Genomic DNA, 23,831 nt, shown 5'->3' with positions numbered 1-23,831 from the left:
TTCCAGGTTCATGTATCATGTATGTTCATGTATGTCAGAATGCCAATGCAAGGGAGGGCACCAGGATGCAGGTCTCTTGTTATCTGGTGTGCTCCCTGGGGCATTTAGTGGGCCGCTGTGAGATACAGGAGGCTGGACTAGATGGGCCTATGGCCTGATCCAGTGGGGCTGTTCTTATGTTCTTATGTTCATGTGATACAATGGAATAAATTTACAAGGGCCTTTTGTTGTCTATGTCTTTGTTTTAACTATCTTCTGTTTTAGAATAGAATTTGATTGACTGTCTAATGACATTGACTGAAAATTCACTATGGAATTTTATTTTTGTTGTAATAAACATGGGTGGTAGTCGCAGCCATACATTTTAGTGAGATGGTGTCTCAATCTTTGCAGATTTGTCGCTGATTCTGTTTTTTTTTCTTTCAGGTGCCCAGATCATTGACCTGATGATGCTTGTGATAGATGTAACAAAGGGAATGCAGACGCAGTCAGCAGAGTGCTTGGTAATCGGGCAGATTGCTTGCCAAAAGATGATAGTGGTTTTGAACAAAATAGATCTTCTTCCAGAGGGGAAACGACAGTCTGCCATTGAGAAGATGACCAAGAAAATGCAGAAGACCTTGGAAAATACGAAGTAAGCTACCAGGCCATTCTGCTTGTATTACACAAACTGTGTTGCTTTCAGCTCTTTGTTCCATACCATTGCATGCCTGGCCCTAAGCCAGGTTTTGTAGAACATCCCTGGCAGCGGTTCTAAGTTGCTGGGGGACCTGTGACAGTGCCTTATACCTGACCCCTCACCTGCCCCCCTGATGGCACATTGGGGACTACTTTTGTTTGGCAGCAGCAGCATCCCACAAATTCAAACCCTTTTCTTGCCTTGATCTGTCTTCACAGGTTTACGCAAACTTGCACCAGCTATGGGGTAGACCCGGCTGCCTGGCATGGGCTTACTCCAGGGCAAGGGAGCAAATGTTCCCTTATCCTAAGGAGGCATCTGGAGGTTGAAACTCTCCTGTGAGATACAGGGGGTGCTGCATCGGCAGTGTTTCATTGCTGCACAAGGAGTTAGTTAGGATTGGGCTGTAAGAATTATTCCACATATGCAAAATGGCTCATTGTTAGTGACTTGATCATAGAGGAATCTGTTGCTTGGAAGAGTAAAATGATTGCAAGAGTGCCAGCATTGGTTTTACATGCTTCAGAAAAACTTGGGTGTCCAGTTTGGTTTATAACTTTATTGGCAGACCTTTGCATGCAGAAAGTTCTAGACTCAGTGCCTGCTATCATCAGCTGACTGAAAAGATCTGACTGGCTGAGATTCTGAAGAGCCACTGCCAGTCAGTGTAGGCACTACTGAGCTAGATGGTTTAAGTAGAGGTGGAAGAAAATAGTTTAATTTTTTCATGGATTTCAGTGTTTTTCAAAATGAGCAGAAAGTGGTATTATGTGTTTTTATTCAAAGTTTGCATTATAATTACTTCAAAAAGTGTACTAGGTAGGTAAATATAGGTGGTATAGTGTCAGTAGATGCAGCCACAGTCACTACCCGTGCACTGCCCATTAAATAATACTGTAAATACCCCCCAAATAAAACGGTTTTATTTGAAACAATTTCAAAACCCTCAGAAGAAGCATGTGTTTAGAACATATGCCTGTAAACAAGATTAGGAATAAAAAAACTCTTTTTTTTGTTGAAGTTCTGCAATCACAATTGAAATGTTTTGAGACTTCTAAGCAACGCTACAAAATGACTTGCTCTGCATAGATCACTTACAGCTCGATCCTAACCTGTGCTAGAACAGGGAGGCCGGCTGGTCTGTCCCGTATCCAACACAAGGTTGGGGCCCAAAGTGGCTCAGTCCAGAGCAAGGGAATTGCTTCCCCTTACCCCGCATAAAGCCGCAGCAGCCCCAAAAGGGCAACTTGGAACTGCCCCAGGCTGCCTGGGAACAGGAATAGGATCCATCATAAGTGCTGGATCCTGGCCCCACCGCCCACCCTGAAATGCCTCCTCCCTACCCTCTTCATGTCTCCCCAGACCCCCACACTGACCTAACTCAGCTGGCACGGACTCACCTGTTGTGCCGCTCCAACGGGGCTTGGTCCAGCCTCCCTCCTTTCCTGGTGGATCAGGCTGGCACAAGGGACTTGTGCAGGCTGGCCCATCCCCTCCTCAGGATTGCATCCTTATTTTGTCAGCCTTATTACAAGAAACAGAGGCGTACAGGTTACTTTGCTGTGTTCTTGGCAAGCTCTGTTAGCTCTGTTAGTGCCTTCAGCACTGACACCTTGGTCTGATGCTTCTCTTTTGAGAAAAACACCTGTAGAGTTACTGTCCAGCTGCAAGTTGGTTGTGAAGGTAACTGCTCTTATTTAGGGCAAGGGCATTGGTAGGAGGCAGAATGGATACATGAAGTGCTTTTTGCAAGGTCGCAACATAGACAGCCTGGAAAGTTAATACACAAAAACCTTCACTATATTCAGTACTTTTCTCTCAAGTTCAAAGGACTGCAGTAGAAGTAAATAAGGTATCTGTTTTAAAAACTGAATACTTGACAAGTACAAGAGGGCAAGAAAAGGCAGCTCAACTGGGTTGCGTAAACTGTCTTATGTCTTACTCTGATTGCAGGATAGTGTCTTTTAGTTCTGCTAAACAATCTGAAGTATCTTACTGTTTTATCAGTCTCTCTGTTCTTCTTTGCTCAGTTTCCTTTTCATAAAAGTCACTGAGCAAAATTCTTCCTGTAGAATTTGATAGAGACAAAGTCCCATTGCTTTTAACTCTCCTTCAGGTTAGTTGTTGAAGGGCAAACAAAGTAAATTAGCTGATTTTTTGTTAACCTGTCTTGATTCCTCTTCGTTCTTGTTACTTTTTGGTAAATAAAGATTTGGTATGTACAGATTTGCAAAGAGTAGTCTCAAAATTGCTAAGCCGCATTTCTGATTAATATCAAAGACACAATAAAGAATGCTATAGCTCTGGCTATTGTTTATAAAATCTGTCATGAGAAGCATTATCGTTGGCTTCAGCATGGTGTAAGAATGTACTCATGACAAAAAGGTGACTAAGATTGCAAAAGAAAAACAGCATTACTGCACAACCCACTGAAGGATTTCCTGAAACTTTGTTTACTTGCTGCAAAGTGTGGTTTACTGTACATCTGTGATGTTTGAGCATAATGGCAACAGATGTTCAGCTGAGGAATAGTCAGGTGAGCTGTAGTTGTGAAACTGAATACTTACAAATGAGTTCATCCTCATTCCCTAGTGCTGGACAATGAGAAGAATCTTGTTTTTCATGCATTGAGATTATTGCTTCTACTTAACACTGGGTTAAATATGAGATGTGATTATAAATCAAGAGAAAATGACCACTCTAAAGACTTACTGCATGACCTTCAGTACCCAGATAGTCTGAAGAATTTGTCTTTAGGTTCCTGACTGTACATTTGGCCAAAGCTGTAAATAGACATCAGGGTTATGAATATCTTGGAAGGTAAAGAGCAACTGCATGCCATGGACAAGCAGCTCATAAATTAGAATCTTCCTTCTACTCTTAAAAGGGAGGATCATGCAATTTTATATTTTGCAAATGATTCTCATCTATATGGTTTAGCTTCAGCATACACAGAATTTCTCATTGCATTTCAGTTTGAAATAATATGAATTACTGTTGCCAGAATGCTTCTGCGCAGTGGCGTCACTTGGGTTTGTGTCACATGGTGTAGGAGGCCTGTGCGTCACCCCTATGATGGACCTCCTCCCATTCGGGGGTGGGGCAACACCTTTGGCGGTGGGTGTGGTGATGTACCATTCTCCCACCCCCGCTGGTTTTTGGGTTGTACCTTTTGAAAGAATAGAGATATCTCAATGTTTCATTGCTTTCTGCATGAAATTGTGCATTGAATGATATATAACACGATGGTATTATTTGAAAATACTGAGAGTTTAAAAATTTTGGTCAAAGGCGGCACATGGTGCAGCCTGCACCCCCCCTGCGACATCACTGTTTCTGTGTTGAATGTTACTATTACTCCATCCCCCCTCCACATTTGAGCTTTGCATCTACTGTGCAGCACTGCTGATTCTTAGTTGCCTTAAATTAGCCACCCCGGTGTGGTCCTTTACATACTTTCATTTCATGTATAAAGATTTATTTCAGGCAATCTTAAACAACAGTTTAAAGAAGATGCAATTACGGGGAATGCTGAAGTCAGGTAATTTTGTTTCCCCATCCTAAGCCAATCTGTGCAGTGGCAGCCAGCTGCAGTACAGCAAAGGTCTGATGTAGTGTTGGTGCAACAATTTTGTTGGTACTTGCTGGCAAAGGCAGGTGGGGCTGTAGTAGCTTTTTACTGGCAAACCCAAACCATGCTCTGTAAGGAGATGATGATATTGTGCATGTAGTAGTTTTATTCATGCCATGCTGGTCTGCTTGAAAAAGTTCCATTCTTTGTCCTCCATCCCCACAGCCATCCCTCCCTCCTGTTCCCTGCCAAATAATTTATGAAGGTGTGAGGGCAAAACTTTAGTGGGTCTGAGCTTTAAGCTGGATTTTATCTTCTGAAATTCTTTGCATTTGTGCATTGTGTTAAGACAGTGGTTCCCAAACAGTGGGTTGTGACCCGCCAGTGGGTTGCAAGCCAATTTTTGGTGGGTTGCAAAGGCTGGGACTCACTGTTGTCTGCTGCTCTCATTGCTGCCTGAACCTCTGCTGTCCTCAGCCTGCTCCAGGCCTCTTTGCACTCTGTTTTCATCACTCTGGCTGGTTGAAGACCTGGTGGATCAAAGAGGCTCAGGTGGTGATGAGAATGGCAACTGGCAGTAAATCCTAGGCCTCATGCTGACTGTGACTTGTGGGTCGCAATAGATTGCCATTCCAAAAATTGATCACAGTGCTAAAATGTTTGGGAAGCACTGCATTAAAATATTTGGGAAAATCTGCCATGTATTTCTCTTGGGTACTGTGAATTGCCTTATGTAGATTATACAAGGAATTTGTTTCCCCAGGTTAAATTGGATGATGCATTTTGGGGTGATGTGTATTAAGCATGGTTGAGCCTTCTGAGTATGTTTTTCCTAAGCTTTCTTTCCTCATAGGCACATCCCTTTATAATACTGTTCTCTGCTGGGGCTTGCCTGTTGAGGTTTATGCATCTGAAAACTGAATTAGATGGTGCAGGAAGTTAGAGCAGTTGGCCTTTGGCCCTACAGTTCTGTGGTTCTTGTAGTTGCCGATTTTGGCTCTTTGAGAGACCTACATACATCTCCACACAAAGGATTCCTTTCTTAGTCTTTTTGAATGCATGTAGGCTCTCATGAATGTATGGGGGCCGCACATGAATACAAGAGGGGCACTTAAGGACTTCAAAGAAGTTGAACTGATTACTTACTAAAACATTAGTGATATAAACCACACTATTAGAGAAATGTAGCATTAAACTAGATTTATTGTGTGCAGAGGGCAGAGTGTGATGAATGTGGAGTGCATCCTTCTCTGGCACCCTCAGGTGATATTGCATCTATGAACAGGGAATTGCAAAGCTGGAAAGGAAGAGGAGATGGGCAGAGCAATTCAGATCTTTACTTAAGCCGGCGCAGGCACCCTGTGCCAGAATGTGTCATAAAGCACGTTCACACCACCTCAGGAGTTGGGGAGGCCGGTGTAGAAGCCTATGCTGGCTCCCAGAGGCTGAATCTAGACCCTGCATTAATGAGTTTACCCTGACCAAGGTAGGCCGGCACAGGAGGTGGGAGAGGCTGGCAGGAGGTCAGAACGGAGGCAGAGAGAGGACATTTTGGTGAGGTGAGAGCGTTTCTGGAGGCGGATTGGGCCGGGGTGTGTGTGTGGGATCAGCAGTGGCAGACCAGGCTGAATTCTAACCACCACTCCTGGCCCAATCAGCCTTATATGGACTGATTGGATTTGCGTCTGTGAGCTTACTGATGCAGATCCAAGTAGTTCCATTGGGTGACTGGGGTGTTACTTGGGGTAAGGGGGAAATTTTCCCTTACCCTGAGTTTCCCTCCAGCTGGCACCTTCCTTGCACTGGATATAGCGCAGGCCATTCAACCTGGCTGTTCCAGTGCGTTAGGATTGCGCCCTTAGTCAGATTTGTGTGTCTATATGCCCCCCCCCCACTCATCCATTAGTGTTGTTTAAAAACTTACTGGTGAAGTGTTTCTTGATTTATCAGGTTGCTATAAGCATTCAAGCTTATAGCGCCATGTGAGCAGGCTGCTGGCAGCTTGAATGCTTGACAAAAATACATTGAATGGTAACAAGAAGCAGTTAACAGCTAACTGTTAAAACAAGAAACACTTCACTGGTAAGCTTTTAAACACTGCTAATGGGTGCAAGGGGCTGTGTGTGTGCAGGCTGATATTAATATAGGCGTTCCCCCATCCACAGTTTCTATATCTGCAGGGGGTCTCTGCAGATCCTGGAATGGAACCCTTGATTAATCGTATGTGAGATAAATTCACCATTGTTTCAGTTTTTCAAGTTAAGCAAAACCTATTCTTGTTGAAATGTTGATGTCTAGTTGGAGGTAGGGGTGGAAACACTTGAGAATGGCAGTAGGAAGCAGATATTCTCACTACTGAGACAGAAAGTAAAATTAAATCACATATTCATACCTTTTTTGTTCCTCTTCCTCGTGTCTACTAGTTGTGCAAATTTGGCACATGTGGCTGTGCTGTTAATCAAAAGCATTTATTAGCAGGAAAAACATTTTCCAGTGTTTAAAAAAAAAAAAGACACTTAAAGTTCTTTAATGTAACAAATCCTTATACCAGTGGAGAATGTTGAGGAGCTGACATTCTGAAGTTCATACTTATGATTTGTACCCAAGTCTGCTGTATATTGTAAATTCATTTGTAAGAAGTATATGCAATGACTTCAGCCCTTGCTTCTGAATGAAACAAGGCACCTAATTCAACTTTAATTTATATGTATTAGGAGAGTTTGCCCAAAAGTATTTGGATAAAAATAATTGAATTTCCAAAAGCCTTATGGTTAATCACTGGAATTCTCAGTACACACTTTTATCATCCGTTGTCCCTAGGAACCTTAGCTTATGGCACATAAGTGGCGAAAATACCTTGTATACAGGATTAGTGTTAGATAACTTTGGTTGAAGGGAACTAACTTAGGTTGTGATCCCAGTGGGATCTGCACTAGAGCGCAGCTCTGAGAATCTAACTTCCCATAAACATTCTTGCTTTGTCAAAAAGTGCCCTTCCCATGAGCTTGCTCCTTTTGAGATGAAAATCTAAGACTTTCAAGCCTGAAAACAAAAAAGGCAAAGAACATGTCTTTCACTCTGAAATTTCTGTTCAGTAGTTGTTATGTAGCTGAAGCTGAATGCTCTAGAACTGAGCATTCACTGTATTTGGAATTTCCTCTCCCCCACTCCTAAAGAAAAAAAACCTGCTGTAGCATACATGCTTTTGTAATTCAATTTACTTCATTTTGAGTATTTTTTTTGTTTAAAGTAAATCCAGAATTTACTTCAGAGACTTGTCATCATAGGAAAGACTTTTTTTAAAATAAGGAAAAACTTTGTTTTAAAATGTGTGAGTAATATTTGTTAGGCAGGATCTGATTGCCATGCAGAAGCTGTCTAGTATGGAATTTTGGTATTCTGAAAATGTAGTTGTTAATTTTAAAAATTCATTACACACTAATTTTGAGCTGTTATATACAAAAGTTTTATAATGATGTTGCCCATGCTTGTTGAGGGCGTCAAATCAATCCAGAACGTTGGAGAAAGCATTCTTGCCCAAATGTTGAACTCACTGGCTATTATCAGTATGCTTTGAATCCATCTTTACCTTATGTAGGTAAAGATGTACCTTATCTTTATGTCTTATGTAGAATTTAGTATTTGGGAGAATAGAACATTCAAAGCCTTAGATCAGGGGTCTCCAAACCCCAGTCCGGGGGCCAGATGCAGCTCGTAGCAAGCCTCTTTCCGGCCCACAGCCAGCCTCTTGTCCCCTGAAAGCCTCTGGCCCACTCAACTGAACATGACCAGAACTGTTCTCTGATTGTGCCTAGAGGCTGTTCTGAGGGCCAGAGAGGTTGAATGAAAGCCCATTCATTCATTGATTCACTCATCTAAGTTCCATCTCTAATTTATTTATTTAAATTTTATATTTAAATTTTTTTTCCGGCCCTCAACACCATGCCAGATATTTGATGCGGCTCTCTGGCCAAAACGTTTGGAGACCCCTGCCTTAGATGATGAAGCATTTCATGTTTTATCAGGTTGGCCTTTTTTGGCCTAAACTACGGATTTTGTTATCATGGCAAACGTTTGCAACTAATTTATAATAACCGCTTTCAGCTAATTCATAACACTTCCAAATAACTTGTTTTTAGTTAATTTATACTTAATTATATAGTCTTTGGTTTGGTATTGGGTGGATCCAGAGCCTCTTGCATGATCTGTAAAATTACAGAGAAGCTCATGGTTTAACCAAGAAAAAGTTATTGTTTTGTGAGATGTGTTCAACAGAATGCTCAGTGAGGGCTCTTTGACACTTTACATAGCAGTTTGTTTGTCACAAAGACATCAGCTAGTACTGGAAGTTCTGTGGCAAAGCCCTGCGCTGACAACCCCCTCCCCCAGTTTATTGGCAGCAGGTGATGGGATACCAGTGAATAGGGGGAAATCTGAAGCAGCTGACCAATACTGGGGCATTCAGGGGGTTGGCCTACCTGGGTGGGCCCTCTGATGACCTGGCTGATCCATGACACCACCCAGGCAGCAGTGTTACACTGTTGATTTCTATAGCCAATATGTAAAATGTGAATGATAAACACGTTTCCTTAAACATGTTTCCTTAAACATTATGTACATGTATTGGGGAACTTTCACCCAACCTAGGTAATGCAGTGTTTATATTATAATCATTACAAATTCACTTACCTCCTGAATGAAGTAATGTGTTTTTCATTTCAGTAGCAGTTTGTGACATCTGATGAAACTGATGACAATTCAGATTGCTTGATTTTCATCTGACAAGATGAGGAGGACCAAAAAAACAGGGGTCCAGCTTTAAATGGGGTCCACCTTTAAATGCCTGGGGGCATACTATCGTCCCCAGACCAGAAACCGGAAGGGGACCTTGAAATGAGGAAACAGATCAGGGAGGTGACAAGGAGGGACAGAGTTGTAATCATGGGGACTTCAATTATCCTCATATAGACTGGGTCAATTTGTGTTCTGGTCACGAAAAGGAGACTGACATGTTAAATGATTGTGCCTTAGAGCAGTTAGTCATGGAGCCCACCAGAGGACAGGTGACTCTGGATTTAATATTGTGTGGTACTCAGGACCTGGTTAGAGATGTCAATGTTACGGAGCTGTTAGGGAACAGTGATCATGCTGTGATCCGTTTCGACATGCACGTCGGGGGAAGAATACCGGGCAAATCTCTCACAAAAACCCTTGACTTCCAACAAGCGGACTTCCCTCAAATGAGGAGTCTGGTTAGAAGGAGGTTGAAAGGGAAGGTAAAAAGAGTCCAGTCTCTCCAGAGTGCATGGAGGCTGCTCAAAACAACAGTAACAGATGCTCAGCAAAAGTGTATACCGCAAAGGAAGAAGTGCTCCACTAAGTCCAGGAGGGTGCCCGCATGGCTAACTGGACAAGTTAGAGAGGCCGTAAAGGGCAAGGAAGCTTCCTTCCGTAAATGGAAGTCTTGCCCTAATGAAGAGAATAAAAAGGAACAGAAACTGTGGCAAAAGAAATGTAAGTAGGTGATACGGGAGGCGAAGAGAGACTATGAGGAACACATGGCCAGCAACATGAAGGGGAATAATAAAAGCTTCCTGAAATATGTTAGAAGCAGTAAACCCGCCAGAGAAGCGTCTAGCCCTCTGGATGGTGAGGGAGGGAAAGGGGAGATAAAAAGAGACTTAGAGATGGCAGAAAAATTAAATGAGTTCTTTCCATCTGTCTTCACGGCAGAAGACCTCGGGCAAATACCGCTGCCCGAATGGCCCCAAGGAATTAAGTCAGATAGAGGTTGAAAGAGAAGATGTTTCAGACCTAATTGATAAATTAAAGATCAATAAGTCACCGGGCCCTGATGGCATCCACCCAAGAGTTATTAAGGAATTGAAGAATGAGGTTGCTGATCTCTTGACTAAAATATGTAACTTGTCCCTAAATATGGCCACGGTGCCAGAAGATTGCAGGATAGCAAATGTCATACCAATCTTTAAAAAGGGAAAGAGGGGGGACCCGGGAAACTATAGGCCGGTCAGCCTAACATTTATACCGGGTAAGATGGTGGAATGCCTCATGAAAGACAGATTCTCAAAACACATAGACGAACAGGGCTTGCTGAGGGAGAATCAGCATGGCTTCTGTAAGGGTAAGTCATGCCTCACAAACCTTTTAGAATTCTTTGAAAAGGTCAACAGGCATGTGGATGCGTGAGAACCCGTGAACATTATATATCTGGACTTTCAGAAGGTGTTCGACACAGTCCCTCACCAAAGGCTACTGAAAAAACTCCACAGTCAGGGAATTAGAGGGGATGTGCTCTCCTGGACTGAGACCTGGTTGTAGACCAGGAAACAGAGAGTGGGTGTCAATGGGCAATTTTCACAATGGAGAGAGGTGAAAAGCGGTCTGCCCCAAGGATCTGTCCTGGGACCGGTGCTTTTCAACCTCTTCATAAATGACCTGGAGACAGGGGTGAGCAGTGAGGTGGCTAAGTTTGCAGACGACACCAGACTTTTCCAAGTGGTGAAGACGTGATTGTGAGGAGCTCTAGAAAGATCTCTCCAAACTGGCAGAATGGGCAGCAAAACGGCAGATGCGTTTCAATGTAAGTAAGTGTAAAGTCATGCACATTGAGGCAAAAAATCAAAACTTCACATATAGGCTAATGGGTTCTGAGCTGTCTGTGACAGATCAGGAGAGAGATCTTGGGGTGGTGGTGGACAGGTCGATGAAAGTGTCGATCCAATGTGCGGCGGCAGTTAAGAAGGCCAATTCTATTCTTGGGATCATTAGAAAAGGTACTGAGAACAAAACGGTTAATATTATAATGCCGTTGTACAAATCGATGGTAAGGCCACATCTGGAGTATTATGTCCAGTTCTGGTCACTGCATCTCAAAAAGGACATAGTGGAAATGGAAAAGGTGCAAAAGAGAGCGACTAAGATGATTACTGGGCTGGGGCACCTTCCTTATGAGGAAAGTCTACTGCGTTTGGGCCTCTTCAGCCTAGAAAAGAGGTGCCTGAGGGTGGACATGATTGAGACATACAAAATTATGCATGGGAAGGATAAAGTGGATAGAGTGATGCTCTTTACACTCTCACATAACACCAGAACCAGGGGACATCCACTCAAATTGAGTTTTGGGAGGTTTAGGACAGACAAAAGAAAATATTTCTTTACTCAGTGTGTGGTCGGTCTGTGGAACTCTTTGCTGCAGGATGTGGTGACAGCATCTGGCCTGGATGCCTTTAAAAGGTGATTGGACAAGTTTCTGGAGGAAAAATCCATTAAGGGTTACAAGCCATGATGTGTATGTGCAACCTCCTGATTTTAGAAATGGGCTGTCAGAATGCCAATGCAAGGGAAGGCACCAGGATGAGGTCTCTTGTTATCTGGTGTGCTCCCTGGGGCATTTGGTGGGCTGCTGTGAGATACAGGAAGCTGGACTAGATGGGCCTATGGCCTGATCCAGTGGGGCTCTTCTTATGTTCTTATACCTTGTAGTAAGGAAACAGCACCAGAATCCATTTTCCTGCCTTTGCACTATTAAACAGCACTGGTTACAAGCTTCTTGGGAATAAAGATAGCTTTAAAGATGGGTTTTGGGTTACTTTCTCCTCCGCTGTCATCCCATAATGCATTTTTCTGTTACTGATTTGGTATCCACTTATTTTTTTTATCAACTGGGGGTTCTGGAATGGATCCCCAGTGGATAACAAGGCACAACCTGTATTAGTAACTATGGGCTCAATCCTACCCTGTACTGGAACTGGCAAGCCAAGAGGCTTGCGCTGTATCCAGCGCAGGATAGGGATCCAAAGTGTCTGTGCCAGAGGCAAGGGGGAACTTTTTCCCTTACCTCTGGGTAACGTGCCTTTGCCCCTATGGGTCTCCTCGGACTTGCGCTCCCAGAACTCCTGAACTCCCCAGAAACGGGGGTTGGAATCCAGCATTAGTGCTGGATCCCAGCCCCACCTCCCGCTCCCTGCCCGGCCACCCTTCCCTGGGACCACCCACCGCCCACCCTCCCCCCACCCAGGAACACCTCTCCCCCGCCTTCTCCCTGTCCACCCCAGAGCCTTGCGTTGGCCTAGCTGGGCCGACGCAAGGCTCGCTGAGGAAGCTGGTGTGGAGGCTTGTGTCAGCCTCTGCAAGCCGGCATACCTCCTTGCGCCAGACCAGCTTACTGCTGAGGAGGCACAAACATGCTTTACAGCATGCTTGCAACCCTCCTTGGCTGGTGCAAGAGACTTGCGCTGGCCCACATGAAGGGCAGGATTGGACCCTATGATAGTGAGGTACTTAGCATTTTTAATAAAAGCTTATGTTCTGGGACAGACAGAGGCATCTGCAAAATAGGCCCTGCTTTACTGAACAGCTGTGCAGAGGATCTCTTCCAAATCTTGTCCATAGTTGATATTTTTGTTGCTTCTGAAATCAGGAAAGACAAGACACAGAAGCAAATACAAAGGAACAAATTGTACTCTTTAAAAGATTACAATTTTCATCTTTCAGTGTATCAGAATTCTATTGTTGAGTAAAATGTTTATATGATTTGATTTCTGTTGATGGCAGTGAGGAATGATCAAGAGAATATAGTTTTTCTGGTGAGAGCAGGGAACCAATCTGTGTGGTGTCATCCAAGAACTCAGTGGGACAGAATGAGGCTGGGAGACAGTGGAACAACCAGTTCCAGTGGGAGTCAATATGACAGGATAAGAGTGGGTTGGATTTAATATCTTCTTTTCCCCTTAGCTACTTGGATCAGGGATCCACTGTGGTGAGAGTCAAATTCTGAGTCCCCACTCTCTTTGACTTGAGAGTCATGAGTTTTGATGGGTGGCTTTTCAGGACTCAGTCAGAGCCTTTTTGGGACTCTGTTTGACTGAAGTCAGAGTCTTCTTGATAAACGAGTCAGGTGCAGCTCCGCAGAAAAAACAGAGCTGCTGGTGTGTGTGTGTTTGTGGGAGTTCTCACATTTAACACTCCCCTGATGTCCCCATCCCATCTGTGAACAAAAGCTCTGCTGTTCTTCGCGTGAGTGCAGCAGTGCAGAAAGTGCCGGTCGGTTCCTTTCGAACCCCAGCGATGAATCCATCCAGCCCCGTTCACTTGTCTCCACTTTGTTCCCGAGAAGACTTCTTGTCTTGAGTCTGCATGAGTCCGGGAAATGTGTGTTTGGCCACTCGAGTCTGAGTCTTACGAGTAGAGTCACTCATCCATGCTTTGGGCCAGTGTTGTGAAAGACCAGACTGGATCGAAGTGCCAGCATCGGTACCATCTGCATCTAAAACTTCATTAAGCACTTGTTTTGAGATGGCAAAAGGGTGGCACTCAAATCTGTATTTGGTCTAGATAGGTTTTTTTAGCTTTTAAAATATTAACTGGCTTTAGGGAATGGCTGACATGTTTTATATGCAATTGTTGTAGGGTGTTCTATTGGAATTTTAAAATGTTGATAATATTTTTTTTCTTTGAGCCACTTTGGGAATTGAGTGGGTTGTAAATAATATTTTGTGTGTGTGTTTTTAGAACAATGGATTTGCCTTGTAAAATAAATTCTCTTTTGTCAGGTTTCATGGATGTCCTATCGTTGCTGTTGCGGCAAAGCCTGGTGGACCAGAAGCCCCAGAAACTGTGACTTCAATAGGAGTTTCTGAATTAATTGAGGTATGTACATTGGAAATGCTGTTATTTAAAAATATTAGCCAATCATCAAAGTTCTCAATTCCTCATGCATGAACAGTGGTGCTTGATGTGTGTACGTTTATTTATTTATTTGTTTGTTTATTGGATGTGTGTATATGAAACAGTCCTTGGCTAATAGAATGGGGGAGGCTTTTACTGTTACAGATCTTCAAAGGCAGATCAGGCCCAAGAGGGATGGGATTGGCGATGCCAGCACTGTCGATATCCTAACCCTTTTCCTATACCCAGTTTTGCAGCATGGGTCCACACGAATCTGCACCATCTATTTAGCTGTCTCAGGTCCGAGTAGCCCTTTTGGCCCTGTGGAGCCTTATTTATGGGTAAGGAACCATTCCCTTATGGGTAAGGAACCATCTCTGCAACTGCTTCCCCTACTATAGGATACAGCAGTCAGTTTATAAGATTGATCTGTTTGGCATATGTTTCCTCCTTATGAAAGGAAGGCATACAGATAGAGACCTAAGCTAATACTGAAAAATTTGATTACTTTTTTCAAAGGGCTTTATTGCATAGAAAAATTTGTTTCTGGCATTGCTGTATTTATTTATCCCATTTTGGCAATCCCAGTCCAGGTTTGGAATACTTGGGTTAGCTTTCATCTTGCATATTAAAATTGCATTTAGAACTAAGAATCCACTAGGGGAATAATTATTAGCATACATCCTTGATTGGTTAGCATGCAAGAGTTCTGCACCTCCCATGTTGACCAAATGATTGTAAAAATTAAATCACAGTTCAAAAATTGAGCAGGATTTGTCCAAATTAGTTCTATTAATAGCAATTTTAAGTAAAGTGATTTTGATAAAATGCCTTCCAGTTTCTCATCCAGTAATATTACTACTTTTTATAGTAAAGATAGTACTTTAAGCAAACAAGAAGGATGATCCCTTCCAACAGACAGCAAGATTTTGACTACTTGATAAAACATCAGCCGAAAGAACACTGGTTATAACAGACCTTTAGCAAGCAAGACTGGTAATGTCTGAAGAAGAAAGGCTTTAATATCAAAAAAGTTTTATGACCCCCCCCCCCCAATCTAATGAAATGAGTCTGGAGTAGTTCCTCAGAAACACTATAATGTGAAGGTTACCATCTGGATAGGCTGAATCCAGAGGTAACAGTATTGTTTAACACAGGGGTGCCCAAACCCCGGCCCTGGGGCCACTTGCGGCCCTTGAGGCCTCTCAGTGCGGCCCTCAGGGAGCCCCCAGTCTCCAATGAGCCTCTGGCCCTCCTTAGATTTGTTGGAGCCCACACTGGCCCAACGCAACTGCTCTCAGCGTGAGGGCGACTGTTTGACCTCTCGCCTGAGCTGTGGGATGAGGGCTCCCTCCACTGCTTGTTGTTTCATGTCTATGATGCAGTAGTGGCAGTAAAGGAAAGGCCAGCCTTGCTTTGTGCAAGGCGTTTTATAAGCCTTGAGCTATTGCAAGACCTTCATTCATTCATTCATATAAGTAATATATTCATTTATGTAAACTTATGTAAATTTATTCAGATTTTAAATGTAAATTAATTCTTTTTTCCCCCCAGCTCCCAGCACAGTGTCAGAGAGATGATGTGGCCCTCCTGCCAAAAACTTTGGACACCCCTGGTTTAACACAATAGTTCCCAAATTTTGTAGCACAAGCACTCATTTTTTAAAATCTCACTCACTCACTCACTCACTCACTCACTCACTCACTCACTCACTCACTCACTCACTCACTCACTCACTCACTCACTCACTCACTCACTCACTCACTCACCACAATTTGTGACAATAGGGGTAAGCAGGTTTGAAAAGGTTACAATCTGAGTAAAGATTTCCCACCCTTTCCAAATGACAGAACACCTGGCCCAGCTGCCAGTCATTACCATATATGAGAATTAATTCTCAAAGCCACACACATACACTCCCATCAGCAAGGTATAAAAGGGCAGAACAAGCCATGCTCAGGATTCATTTGAGCTAATCTGAATTTATGTTTCAGGTAGATACAGCTGCTGCCAGTTTTCAATCCCAAAGACTGAAGCTACAGGATAAATGTTATTTAGGGCTTTGGTCCAAGGGATCAACACTCTATCCTATTCTGTTTCCTTGTGTTGATATATATGATTGTTATATGTGTTTTGGCTTACCATGAGTTACTTTCTAATTGGTTCCTAAGTTTTAGATCTTTTATATGTTTAATAAATGTTTTTTTCTATACAGTTTTAAAACAAACAATAAACAGGGTCCAGTACGCAAACTTAGGTGGGCTTCTTTGGCCCTTCCTAAAATTTGGTTAACAAATATGAACATATGACAAAGAGTGATAAATCCTGACCCAAACTTCCATAGCACGTGCATGGACTTGTACTAAATTCATCTGTGCATTCTGTAATTCTTATAAATAGAGGTCTGGGTCAGAGATTAAGATCTTCCCTGCCAAAACAAAGTTTCTAAAGCAGTTGTCCTACCTATCTGTAACTCAGTTTGCAAAGTGCCATATGATTTTTGCCATATTTATCCACTAACAACTCAGTAATGTCCCACTTTCACAGTTCCTGTTTTACCATGATGAACTGGTAAAACAGTTCCAGACATGGCCAAGAAACATGGCCAAGAAATGGTGATTTGTTGGCCCAGTGACTCTGTAGTGCTTTAATCCAAATATTCAAGCTCCATGGATAAAAGATCACTTTGCATCATTCATGAAGCACAACTTGAGATCGTGATCTCCAGGACCAAACTGACTTTGGCAAACTGTTAGGATTTCTTTTTAAGTTGTGAGAACTCATTCTAACACATATTGGCATTGTTGCTTTTTGAAGAGGTTACATGAAGCTTGGTAAAATAGTTTTTGGAGGATTAGAAGGAAGCATCCAGAACAGTTCATTTGACTTTACTACTGCATGAAAGAGTAGCATGTACATTGTATTGGCAACCTTCAGTCTCGAAAGACTATGGTATCGCGCTCTGAAAGGTGGTTCTGGCACAGCGTCTAGTGTGGCTGAAAAGGCCAATCCGGGAGTGACAATCCCTTCCACACCGGGAGCAAGTGCAGTCTGTCCCTCGTCTGTCTCCCTGGCTGTGGGCCTTCCTTCTTTGCCACTTAGCCTCGGACTGTTGGCAAAGTGTCTCTTCAAACTGGGAAAGGCCATGCTGCACAGCCTGCCTCCAAGCAGGCCACTCAGAGGCCAGGGTTTCCCACTTGTTGAGGTCCATCCCTAAGGCCTTCAGATCCCTCTTGCAGATGTCCTTGTATCGCAGCTGTGGTCTACCTGTAGGGCGCTTTCCTTGCACGAGTTCTCCATAGAGGAGATCCTTTGGGATCCGGCCATCATCCATTCTCACGACATGACCGAGCCAACGCAGGCGTCTCTGTTTCAGCAGTGCATACATGCTAGGGATTCCAGCACGTTCCAGGACTGTGTTGTTTGGAACTTTGTCCTGCCAGGTGATGCCGAGGATGCGTCGGAGGCAGCGCATGTGGAAAGCGCTCAGTTTCCTTTCCTGTTGTGAGCGAAGAGTCCATGACTCGCTGCAGTACAGAAGTGTACTCAGGACGCAAGCTCTGTAGACCTGAATCTTGGTATGTTCCGTCAGCTTCTTGTTGGACCAGACTCTCTTTGTGAGTCTGGAAAACGTGGTAGCTGCTTTACCGATGCGCTTGTTTAGCTCGGTATCGAGAGAAAGAGTGTCGGAGATCGTTGAGCCAAGGTACACAAAGTCATGGACAACCTCCAGTTCATGCGCAGAGATTGTAATGCAGGGAGGTGAGTCCACATCCTGAACCATGAACTGTGTTTTCTTCAGGCTGATTGTCAGTCCAAAATCTTGGCAGGCCTTGCTAAAACGATCCATGAGCTGCTGGAGATCTTTGGCAGAGTGGGTAGTGACAGCTGCATCGTCGGCAAAGAGGAAGTCACGCAAACATTTCAGCTGGACTTTGGACTTTGCTCTCAGTCTGGAGAAGTTGAAGAGCTTTCCATCTGATCTGGTCCGGAGATAGATGCCTTCTGTTGCAGTTCCAAAGGCCTGCTTCAGCAGGACAGCGAAGAAAATCCCAAACATTAAAGTCATAATTGACAAATGACAGATAGGCAGAGTTCTATGTTCTGGCATTTCTTATGAAGTGCTTGCAATTCTGATAACAGCTGGGTGCGTGTCCTTCTTTTACCAGAGGATGCAAGCAGTTACTTTTCCCTATTGTGCTACAGTGTTTGCGTTGCTTTTGGCAGGATCTTTGTCTGTGACATTGTTTTTGCTAACCAAGCTGATTGTGCTGCTCCAGATCTTTTTTAGCTTAAGGCAGAAAATCGAACTCTTTTGCCACTGATTCTAAGTGTGCATCTGGGCAGCATGCATAGTTTGTTTGACATTGGTCTGATCCAACCTTGGAGTCAGTCTGTGTGGTTGTGAAATTCATCCTGTGACATTGCATCAAGGTACACTGCTTACTTTGTCTTTCTTTTAGGTTCTGAAGTCAGAAGTTTATCTACCGACCAGAGATCCCTCAGGATCTTTCCTCATGGCTGTTGATCACTGTTTCTCCATTAAAGGTCAAGGCACTGTGATGACAGGAACTGTTCTTTCAGGCTCTGTTGGCATTGGGGACAGTGTGGAGATTCCTGCCCTGAAGGTGAATGTTATTTCTATTTCTAAAAAAGAGCAAACAGATACAGAACTGAAGTTTGAATTTGTTTCCCCCTCTCTTGGTGTGTCCATTATTTCCTAACCAACCTGAGTTGGCTTACTTGTTGGGAACATAAAACCCTTTGGGAAATACTGTACAGTACTGTGTAGCTCTTAATGTTGTATTGTTAAATGGTTTCATGAAGAATGTAATTTGCAAGGGAAATGGAAGCCTGAGGCTGACTTCTTGAAAAGGGGAGGCCCTAGAAACAAGGACATGAAAGAATTTCAAACAGACAAGGCAGCCAAACAGAGCAAAAGCCTGATTGTAATAGTAGAGAAAAGTGAGAAATGAACAAATTCAGGACATGATATTAATGAAGTCAAAACCAGTTGTTGAGCATTTTTAAACCTGGCTTCAGTGAGAGTATGTGCCTGAGGATCCAGTGTGTGTGTTTAGGCCTTCTTTGAATGAATATTGAGAAAGAGACAGGAAAGAATTCTAGAAAATATAATGATAGGAAAAATGAACAACTTCACCCCATCTTTTACAGGTATATTATAAGAAAAGTGTGTATGATCCTGAATAGCACCTGAAAAGTGAACAGTTAATTGTTGCAATCAAATGTTCTGTGGCAGGGATGTCAAATATAAGGCCCACAGACTGGATATGGCCCAAGGAAGCACTTTATCTGGCCAATTGGATTCTCTTGGCACTGCCCTTCTGACAATGTTATGGGAGGGAGAGATGGAAGGAGGCCTCCAAAGGCAAGAAATGCTACAGGGGAAGCGCAGACAAAGTGGGGTGATGCTTCCAAGGTTCTGGGAGAGCCTAATTATCACGTGGGCCATCCTTTCAGCAGTGCTGCTTTTGCACGTACATCACTTTGAGACCACCTCAGCTGCTGAGCTGTGAATTGCTGCCTTAGCAGCTGCTGCTGAAGCGGCAGCCTGCGAGGTAATTGGGCTCTCCCATTCTTTGAAAATGTGTGCATTTTCAAAATTTCCACATTTTCTCTTCTGTCATTTGTTCTCATCTTCTGTATGAGAACAAAGTGCTTATTTCTGACCATCTACTTAATGACATCATTTCCTGCTTAATGACATGACTTCTGACCTCAGCTGGCTCTATGAATGCTATTCAACCTGCTATATGAAATGAGTTTGATGTGCCCTCTTTTATGGGATCAGCATATACTGTGGCAGTAGGCAGCAAGACTGAGTTTAACTGATGAAGTTTTCTTTCCACATGGTGCATAATTAACCTGTGGCCTGTAATTGTTTTGGTAAGTTATGAGGCCTGTGGTATAACATATTTCAAGAATTTGTGGAGAAGAGCTATATGATAGGATATTGACCAGTATGGTAAACAAAAGTAACGTTACATTCTTTGAACACTGCAGCGCCATGTTGTGAGGAGTAGAGATGAAATTTCTGTTCCAAACCTGAACATATTACTGGCATGTTTTCACTTATTTCAATCAGATGTAAGTCTGCTTAAGGTTTCAGGCCTTCAGTTCAACTTTATGCATGTTTAATCAGAATTTAGTCATATGGACTCCCATGTGTGCAAGCATAGGATTTCAGACTTGGATATGACTCAGAATGTTCTAAGCTCAATTAGTATTGGTTTCTTCCTTATGAGTGCTGAATGTTGTAGATATTAACATTTTTGCTTTTTGCCAGATCTCTGTACTGTGTAATCTAGTGGCCACAAAAACCTAGTGGCCCCTTGAATGGTTTACAAAACCAATAAAATATCAATACTGTGCACAATTCATTTTACACTGAAAGTTAAACCATACAATATAAAATGAGCTGTGTATTGGTATTTTATTATTAAAACATAAGAGAATATTGCTGCATAATGGCTTTCCTTTCTTCAGTAGGGCATTCACTGGTGAGATGAAACCTCCAGTGGGAGACATAGAATAGATGAATGATAAATGGGTCTCTTCGGAGACTGGCAACTCAATTGCATTAAAAAGTATTGTAAATGTTCTTTATGATAAGTTAATCATTCACCTATGAGATGCAGTTTTTCAGATGACCTTTTTATTTGTCTTATAGACAGAAAAATGAGGAAAACCTTTTTTTTTTCACCTGAGTGTGCTCTTCCACAACAGTTGTAGGACTATAGGACTATGCTGGGAAATGATTTAGTGACTTGTCAGAAAAGAAAGGGTCAGATGAAGGGAAGGCCCATGGAATGTATGTGGACTGAGAAATTGTCCATGTTCAGCACTGGTGTGTGACTGTCGACATTAAATGTACAATATGAATAAATTCTGTGTTGCTCTAACTTGCTTCAGCTGACATGCTAAAGCAATAAAATAACATGCAGATAGAACCATACAAATCTTAGATTTTACAAAAAAGAAAACCAGCAAAATTCATCCATAAAGCGGAGTTGCTATCATTTGTTCATAATGATATGATTGATTCATTCATATTAAATGTAACAAACCATCTTCATGTTTGCTTCTATAATTTTGATGTGTTTTCAATTTTTGCCTTACCAGTTATCTTTTTCTCCAGTTATAGTCACTTTAGTTTGACATTTAACAAATGACCATCATATGATGAAATATAACTATTTAGGAAGTCTTCCCTTGACTGTGACCAAATATTGACTATTTAGATGGGTCTTCCCATCATGCTGATGTTGGTACGGAAGGTTAGATGTTAGAATTGCTGATTCCGTTGGCTTTTCCAGTCTTGCTGCCTTCTTGCAGTGCTAGACTTCTTGCAGTGCAGGTATCCGTGAGAGGTTATAGCATTTTCAGGCCTACAAAGTAACGGAGAAGGCAGATTTTATAACACTGTGGATCATGACACTCCTTGACCTTTCTTTGCCCTGACCCTTTGCTAACTGAGATTGACAGCTGGTGCCCACTGGGCATTGGGGACATTGCAAAACAGCTGCTCTCCAAATTTAAGGAACCCTCCCCGCAAATAAAGTGGCATCTTGTACCTAGTCTGCTAATAGACTTCGACATCTGTGACCGCTTGAACTTGCGCAAAGGAGGGACACAGCAATTAAAAATAAACAGTGACATTCTTGAACGCCCATGCTTTCTGATTGAGGTTGAGAACACCAGCAGCACACAGATTCCTTTACACTGTTGCCTATGTAAATTGCCATCTGGGGTTGATTATTGAAACTGCAATAAGAGAAGTGCATGTGTGTGTTGGTTAAAACATTTGACGCAGCAAACAGTTCTCCAATGAGGCAATTTAATACTATTTGTTCAACGGCACTTGAAATCCATATTGAAGAGCATAAGCCTGGAATTTGTGCTATGGAAATGTGGTGATAACACCATTCGGACTGGCCTTTGGGATTACCTTAATGAACATTAAGGTTTTTAAATTGCTACATATCCAGGTTAATGAACTAGAGGAGTATATATGATGTGACACATCTGCTGCAGCTACCTTTTTAAGGCTATGTCTTCTGAGTAAAGATATTCAGTGAAATAACTTCTCAGTTATAAGTATTTGTTGTAAGTGGGCAGCCCAGTCCTAACCTGCGCTGGTGCAGCTGGACTGAGTGGCCTATGCTGTATCCAGGGCAGGTTAGGAGCAGACTGGAGGTCTTTTTGGGGTAAGGGGATATTTTCCCCCTTATTTTCTGTTGTGCTTCAACCTGCCCAATGGGGCTACTCAGATCAGCTAAATCGTTGGTGCAAATCCAAACAGCTCAGTGTAAAACTGCGAGGCCCGGGAAGGGGGTTAGGGTAGGGCGGAGGCCTCCCCTGCTGATCCTGCCCCCCTCGTGGACCTGAACCACCCCCTGTTCTGCCCTTCCTACTCTGTTTCCCTGTGTCTCTGTTCCACCCTCCTCCCTGCAGCACTCGACAGAGTACTTACCTCTGCCATTTCCTTTGGCTACAGTGCTGGGAGGATGACACAGGCCTTCCAGCTGGCACTGTCTGCTCTAGGGCAGTGGTTCTCAAAGTGGTGGGTCGCGACCGAAACGGGTCACTTTTCCCTTAAGGGACGTGACCCATAAATACGACTCGTGACTCGTAAATGTCCCGACCTCCTTGGGTGGCAGCACTCATAAAAGGGTCTTTTCCAATGACCTGAGGGAACAAGCTGAATTATATGGAAGTTGTTTTTCTCAGATACCTGGCCCCAAGCTGCATAGGGCTGTAAAAGATCAAAACCAGCACCTTGAATTGGGTATGGAAATGAATGGACAGCCAATGCAGCCATTGGAGAAGTGGTGTGACAGAGTTGAATGCCTGTGTCCAGTGATTACACGGGCTGCCGCATTCTGCACTAATTGTAGTTTCCGAACTGTCTTCAAGGGCAGCCCCACTTAGAGCGTGTTATGATAATCTAACCTCGATGTCATCATGGTGCGAATCATTGTATCCAGTCTGCATGTATGGCTGCAACTGGCACACCAGCTGAAGCTGAGTAAAGACTCCCCCGCCCCCCCCGACTACAGCTGCTATCTGGGAATCCAGGAATAGCTGTGAATCCAAGTGAATCCTTCAGGTGGAGTGCAGCCATATTCAGTGTAGGATGATACTCCAACACCTGCATCAAGGATTTCAGAACTAGGAGAATCTCTGTCTTGCCTGGTCTTTATTTCAGCTTGTTAACCCACAGTCAGAAACCCACCTCCTCCAGGCAGCACTCCAGAACCTCAACCACCACCCTGGCATCTGGAGGAAAGGAGAGATAGAGGTGGGTGTCATCAGCATACTGCGGGCACCCCACTCCAAATTCCTAGATAACCTCTCTCAGTTGTTTCATGTAGATGTTAAATAGCGTGAGGGACAGGATTGAACCCTGTGGCACTCCACACATCAAGGGCCAGGGGAGCAGACATCCCCCAGTACCACCATCTGGAACTGATTCTCCAAGCAGGGGCGGAACCACTTCAGAACAGTGCCCCCAGCTTGGTCAGTCAGCCCAGAAGGACACCATGGTTGATTGTGTCGAAAGCTGCTGAGAGGTTCAGCAGGACTATCAGGGACGCACTCCTCCTGTCCAGTCCCCAGCATAAGTTGCCCACCAAGTTGACCATGGCAGTTTCTGTCCCAAAGCCCAGCCTGAAACAAGACTGAAAGGGATCCAGATAATCTGCTTCATCCAAGACTCTCTGGAGTTGAGATGCCACCACCTGCTTGATCACCTTGCTCAGAAATGGGGGGTTTGAGACTGGCCTGTAGTTATCCAACATAGTGGAATCAGGATCGAAGTAAGGATTGAATCACCGCCTAGTTCAAAGCAAGTAGCAGCATCCCCTCAATCAA

The 23,831-nt window shown here is 43.4% G+C and overlaps 1 protein-coding gene across 1 annotated transcript in view; it reads left to right on the top strand.

Moving 5' to 3' along the window:
* Positions 1-23,831, top strand: part of EEFSEC (eukaryotic elongation factor, selenocysteine-tRNA specific) — a 213,362-nt gene that overhangs the window by 62,145 nt on the left and 127,386 nt on the right. The window contains exons 2-4 of the mRNA XM_066616269.1: positions 427-634; positions 13,823-13,919; positions 18,401-18,565. Of these exons, the coding sequence (XP_066472366.1) occupies positions 427-634; positions 13,823-13,919; positions 18,401-18,565 (470 nt within the window). The remainder of the gene's footprint in view (positions 1-426; positions 635-13,822; positions 13,920-18,400; positions 18,566-23,831) is intronic.

Source organism: Tiliqua scincoides, chromosome 2, assembly GCF_035046505.1.
Source record: "Tiliqua scincoides isolate rTilSci1 chromosome 2, rTilSci1.hap2, whole genome shotgun sequence".
NCBI classification, from domain to species: domain Eukaryota; kingdom Metazoa; phylum Chordata; class Lepidosauria; order Squamata; family Scincidae; genus Tiliqua; species Tiliqua scincoides.
The sequence above is the reverse complement of the archived record's forward strand: the minus strand, read 5'-3'. Positions and strand labels throughout refer to the sequence as shown.